This window comes from Callospermophilus lateralis, chromosome 9 (genome assembly GCF_048772815.1).
Source record: "Callospermophilus lateralis isolate mCalLat2 chromosome 9, mCalLat2.hap1, whole genome shotgun sequence".
Lineage (NCBI taxonomy): Eukaryota > Metazoa > Chordata > Mammalia > Rodentia > Sciuridae > Callospermophilus > Callospermophilus lateralis.
The window spans coordinates 59,865,524-59,871,523 of NC_135313.1; the positions used below are offsets into that span (position 1 = coordinate 59,865,524).

Consider the following 6,000-nt stretch of genomic DNA (forward strand, 5'->3'; position numbering starts at 1 on the left):
CATTGGCTGGCATCAGGGGAGGGGAAGTTAATGATAACTTAGGGTTCCCTATTCCTAGACTCAAGGAAGCTTAACTCTATCCAGCCCCTTTACTCTTTCAGGGAGTAAGGTATGTCCCCGGAAGCGAGCTTAGATTTCCCCACCACCACCACCCGGCCAGTAGCGGGAGCAGGGAGTGGGGGTGGGGGCGGTGAGGGCTGCCCTTCTAGTCCCAGCAAGCCCACCAGAACCACAGGAAAGGCAGCCTGAGCCTGCCCCTCCAGTCCTCGGCCGCCCTAGAGGGCCAGGCTTGCTCGGTTCTGCTTGCCCAGCTGCATGACAATGACGGCTGCAGAAGGCAAGCGTCACCGCCACCGAAGGGACCTGGAGTGAAACGCGCCATTAAGCTTAGAACCGCCGCGTGATGGGGTACGGCTGGAGAGGAGGGGACTATTAATAGAACAAAGCGCTGGACCCTTGGCTGCCCCAACACGGAGACGCTGCCCTGGCTTCGCCCACCAGCCTCGCGCCGCGCTAGATAGTGGGCCAACCCCCAGGCAACCCTGAAGCAGGGCTGGATTTTTCCTGGAAAATGACTGGGTCTAGGAATTAAGCTCCCTGTCTACCCCTTAAATGTTGGGCCCCGGGATCTAGGGGACAAGCCCCAGAAACGCAGAGAGGAGAGCAGCGCGGCCAAGCGGGGAAGGATAGCGGTTTTAAAAAGCTGCTAAATAACCCCTCTCTGTTCTCCTAACTGCCACCCGGTTCAGAACCGGGTGCCCAGGGAAGCCGGGAAGATCAGGTCCAGAGAGCACCCACTCGCCCACTGGCTCCTGGGGCCTGATGGGGCTGGTGAGCCGCGTGCCTGCTCTGCCGCTATCTTCGCCGCGCAGCAGCTGACGAATGGCTCTTTAATAAGCCCCTCGTTAATCTTCCCCCGCCTCTCCACCCCCTGCCCGGGGACATCCGTATTTTCTAGCCCGATAAGGCTGGAGAATTTTAGACGGTGAAATGTAGCAAGGAAACCAAGTCCTCATTGTTCAGCCAGAGCCGCTCAGCTGTGTCCCTTCGAACAAATCTCCCTTTTTCCCTTAAAAAAAAAAAAAAAAAATTACATCCCTTGGGCGTTTTCATTTCAGACCCTCACTCTCCAGAGAGCAGTTCTTTTTCCTCTCCAGCTTCTGGATCTATTTTGTCAGACAACACCCTCTCCTCCGTGCCGGTGGGCTCCCTCCCGTCCTCTCTGGTCCCTTCCTTCCTCGCCTTCAAGGATATGCCCTGCAAACACTCGAGCCTGCGCTTCTGGCACCTCCGCTAGGGAGGCCACCGAGAGCTGCAAGCAATCCTTTCCCTTAGCCTCCGAGCCCCAAAGAACGAAATAATCCATTATGACATCTCTGGGCACGAACTTCAAGATGGAAATGCCACCTTCAATGCTCCCAGGCCTGGGGTGATTGGTGAAAGGTGGGCGGGCAATGATAACAGGGAGGGGTACTTTTCAGCTGCAGCTTTAGGCACATGCTGCGCCCTTTGGTCTGTTCTCCAAGAAGGCCGGGTCAGTTCACCTTTTCTAGAAGACCTTCCGGACTCTTGGGCATAGTGCACCCACCCGGCCGGCGACCCCGGCGCAGGGCGCAGGGCTGGGAGAGCGAGGTCGCCGCGTGGGAGCGCTGTGTTCCGTTTTCCTCGTCTACTCATGGGCTCTCAGCTTCCTTCTAGCTGGTCTCCAGGAGCAAGAACCCCAAAGGAAAAGGCCCCTCGGTTTGGGTCAGGGGAGGGAAAAGGAGGGCCAGGACCTCGAAAAGAGTGTCCTTTCTGGATGTCGGGGCTGTAATTACATTAGATAAGGAGACCTAGGGGTCAGGATCCCCTCCGCGTGCATCTGATTCTTCCAAACCTACAAAGCCCGCGCGCCAAGCTTCCCTGCCGGTTCTGCCAAGCTTCCGCCGGCCCTTTCGCTTACCGCAGATCTTCAGTCCCAGTTTTCTGGTGCATCCATGGGCCACGCCGCACCAGGTGTCGTAGGCTAGGACAAGAGAGAGCAACAGGGGTGTGATTAGGCAGGCTTGGACCGCCAGAACCTGGGTGGAGAGCAAAGTTTTTTCGCGGGGGGAGGGGAAGGTCTTCAACGTCCTGGTTAAAGGCTCTTTTCTGAAAGGTACTAGAAGCCAGATCTCTGGGCAGACAGGTAGACTCATGCCCTCCAGAATCCTAATCACACTCCCTTCCTCTTCTTGGCTTCAGATACACAATAGTGTCTTTGAAAGGCGGGGTTCGAGGATCCCCAAGCGATCCACACCCGAGAGCCGCCAAGATTGGGTCGGATGGGGTGAAGGCTGACCCCCCATGTGCAAAGTGCCAGACCCCACCTCTCGAGTTGCCCAGCACCCAAAGGCCTAGTCCTCTGGTCTCGCCCCGCAGACTCGAAGGGCGACCACATCAGCACAGAAAGGGAACACAGAAGCATCTGGGACCGAAACATCTCATAATTTCTTGGCGGGTCTCCAGCCGAGTGGCAGCTTAAAATAAACTGGCATGAAATGGGGTCGCGGAAGAGTTCAGGAATTAATTGGGTGAAAAATAGTATTTGACTAGATGATCGGGCCCGCATGGCTGCTCTTCAGTCAGACTGGGGAGTCAGGAAGACAATAGTGCGCCTCGGGTCTTCGTCCTGGTCCTTCTTCCCACCCCGACCCTCATTAACCCTACCCTCGGACACCTAGGCTCTGGAGCAAGCGAAGGCTAACGGAATCAGGTACCCTTCCTCTGGGTCTGAACCGCCAACCAAGAGGATCACGGATTTTCCCTCTTGGCCAAGCGGTTCTCAAACCCCTCTGGGTTTACCTGCCTTTGCGGTTAATTTCCATCAAGGAATAAAAAAGGCCAGTGCGATGGGTCCAACGCGAAATCCCCTCGGATTCCTCAAAGCAAGGCGCCTCCAATCACTCCCATCCCCCTGCCTACCCCAGTCCGAGCCCCAGCCTCCAGCCAGCGCGAGTGTTGGCTGCGATAACAGAGTGACATCCATTAAAACCGAGGCACAACACAGACCTAGTGGGGAGAAGAAATGGCCTGATGTCCGTCCGGGAGACAACGTGTCACGGATGAAATTCCACTTACAGGAGATCGGTTGCAAAGCAAAACCCTAATAATAATATGCGTGAGGCATAAAGAACTATTTCCACCCCATAAAGTGCCTTCATTTTAAACATCATTTCATCTTAACCTTAAAACAATCCTATGACACAGGCAGGTAGAGTGTTGATCTAAGACTCATTTGACAAAGAAAAACATTGCAGCTCAAAGAGGGTTAGTGAGTTTTCCAAGGTCATTACACCGGAGGTTGGATTTCAAATACAATTGTGTTGCCTTTCAGAATTGAAAGCAAAATAAGTGGAGAGGGAAAGCAGGAGCTAGAGAGCCCTTTTGCTGTAGCAGAAGTGGGGAAGACCAAGTGCTTGAGGACAAGGAGGGTTCCAGGCCTGACCAGGGGTTGCTGGAATGAGAGGGTAAGACAGGTTGCACAGGTGGAGCGAGGACACCTCTCAGGAGACCTTGAAGGGCCAGAGAAGTGGAGCCAGCTGGGTGCCAGGGTGTGTCCGAAAGAGGCTGAAAGTGGAGTGTGCCTGCCAGAACAGCCTAGGGTTCTGACACAGCTAGCTTATAAGTAAGGAAGATTACTGGGACAAGAGCTTTTTGCTCTTCCTAGGCAGGGTCTTTGGCTCTCTTGCCTCCACTACAGTGGCTTTCAGGGGTGCCAGACCATATGTGGACTCAGGCCGTCATCTCTGCTGGGTCTTGCACCAGGAGCTGGGTGCAGTGACCAGCTGATGGGAAGTAGGGGCAGGGACATGGGGGTGGATGAATTCAAGGGCTTCCTTAACCTGCTGGCTAGAAAGGGGGGAAGGGGGAAGACCAATAAAGAAATCTATCAAGGCCAAAGCAACAGACAAAAGGCCCTGAGCCTCACCTTCCTCTGGGCCTGCTTTGGTCAGCTCTGCTATCTCTGCCTGGCTCACGTGCCATCAGGGCTGGCGGCTCTCCCAAGCCCCTCTTTGTTGTGAGGGTAATTGTAGCCTGCCTGGGTGGTGGGAAGAGGAAACTGGAACATCGCCTGAGGACTCAAAACAAGGCCTCCAGCCCAGGAGCCAGAGCAGTGCCAAAGGGTCCTTGGAGAGGGTCTTTGCTTTCCCAATAACACCTCCCACCTTCCTTGAGGACAATTATTTTCTCAAGCTTATAGAAAGTGCCATTAAAGCTCAGCAATAAGGACTCCTAACCACACTGTCCTCCCTGAGCCTCTTCTGAATAGAAATTCTGGGGGTGATTCTGGGGTGTCTGAAGCTGATAAATTTGGGAGGGTGGGTGGGATGAGGAAACACTTCACTCTAATCTGGAAAAAGATAAACAATCCCTCATTCCCATGCCTTCACAGAGAGGAAGAAAATCGGAATTACAGAAAGATTCTGAAAATGTTTGAGGAACTGGTAGGATTTAGGAAAGGGACACATAAATCCCACTCCTTTTAATCTGTTCCCCTTTTCTAACATTTGTCACCTGCTGACAAGTTATCTCCCCTGGGAGAAAGGAGAGAGGTGTTCTCGGTTCCCGCCCTGGAAAACCTTTTTGCTCCCTCCATTTCCGCACCTCTTGCCACTCAGAATGTTGCTCAACATCCGCCCCCCACCCTTTTTTGTCTCTGAGATGTAATTAAGTGTAGGAAATGTCGAGGCTCAGTCTCAAAACAGTTTTATGCACCTTTCCCGCCCCTGGCTTCTCCCTCACTGTCAATAGCTCGACGCAAATTTGGAGCAATTAGGGACCCTGAGTTTTCTAAAAGCTGCAATTAACGTCGAAATTTCCGCTGATTATAGACTTTGAGCACAGCGTAGGGGGAAAGGAGGAGGAGGTCAGATCTTAGCTTAACGAAAGCCAGAGACAGAAAACTCTATTCCCGATAGGACGCTGGCTCCTCACCCTGCCCTCTGCTCTGACCCTTGTAGTCCCACCAAGCAAAGAAGCCACACCACACAACAAAAACAGCACTCTCCTGGAGCGCCCCTAGCCCAATGAGAAGCCCCTGACAATCGCCGCCGCTAGAACCCTGTGGGGTTTTCGCTCTTGGATGCTCTGGGGGTAACCTAGCGTCCCTGACAGTCAAATGACCTCTGGCAGGAACCTGGGCCAGAGCCCCATTTATTTCCCAGCCTCCATCATCTCCGAGCTCCCCTTTCCCTTTCCGCCAGCGCAGTCTGCCGCCGTCCCAGCGATCCCCATCTTCCCTGCAGTCCATCTGATAGGAAATTGGGGCAGGACCTACTTGTGGGGCGCAGGTTGGTGGTATTGGGATCCGCGCCTGCATTTGAGGAGGTTGAGGACGAAGAAGGAGTCGAAGACGCCATAAGCTCGGCTGTCCCGGGGCCTCTACTGTCCGGGGTCCTCGGTGTGCTGGGCGCGAGAACAGGCTGCAAAGACAAGCGAAAGCTGTGTGGCGAGGGCTTTTGGAGTCCTGCGTACCGGAGGCGACAGAGAGGCCAGAGTGGGGTGTGTGTGCGTGTGCAGACACTCCCCTTGAAGTCTCGGTGCGGGAGGGAGCGGGGGAGGAAAGGCAGCGAGCTGGCTGGTCAGGGTGCGCGGTTGGTGAGGGGCGGAGGACAAGTGAGCGCTAGCTCAGGGACTCCGGCGCAGGCAAGGTAGCCCTGGGCGGCTCTCCAGTCTGGCGGCGCAGCCGGGCGACCTGGAGTGTAGCTCAGAGACAAGGGGGGACCAAGGCCAGTACAGGACGCAGGGGTGTGAGGGACTGGGCTAGAAGCACAAGGGAGCGCTCAGTGAACGATTTTTCAGTCAAGCCGCGACAAGCCCCATTGGGCTCTCGGCAGCCGACGTGCTGGAAGGCGGGGGGTGGGGGGGCACGGGGCGGGCACGTCTGGTTCGGTGTCTGGTTCCCGTTGTTGTGTCTGGCTGATTCCCTGGAAAGAAGGAGAGGCTAACAGCTCCGGAGACCGGGGACTTTGGTGAGAT

At 55.1% G+C, this 6,000-nt stretch overlaps 1 protein-coding gene across 2 annotated transcripts in view; it reads right to left on the reverse strand.

Annotated features, from left to right (window-relative positions):
• Window positions 1–5,405, reverse strand: part of Gad1 (glutamate decarboxylase 1) — a 36,566-nt gene extending 31,161 nt beyond the window's left edge. Inside the window, exons 1-2 of one of the 2 annotated variants that reach the window (XM_076865871.2) lie at window positions 5,300–5,405; window positions 1,943–2,005 (exon numbers count right to left, since the gene is read on the reverse strand). In XM_076865871.2, coding sequence (XP_076721986.1) covers window positions 1,943–2,005; window positions 5,300–5,381 — 145 coding nt within the window. In that variant the 5' untranslated portion in view covers window positions 5,382–5,405. The remainder of the gene's footprint in view (window positions 1–1,942; window positions 2,006–5,299) is intronic. The other variant, XM_076865872.2, reaches the window with a different exon arrangement.
• Between the last annotated feature and the right edge of the window lie 595 nt (window positions 5,406–6,000).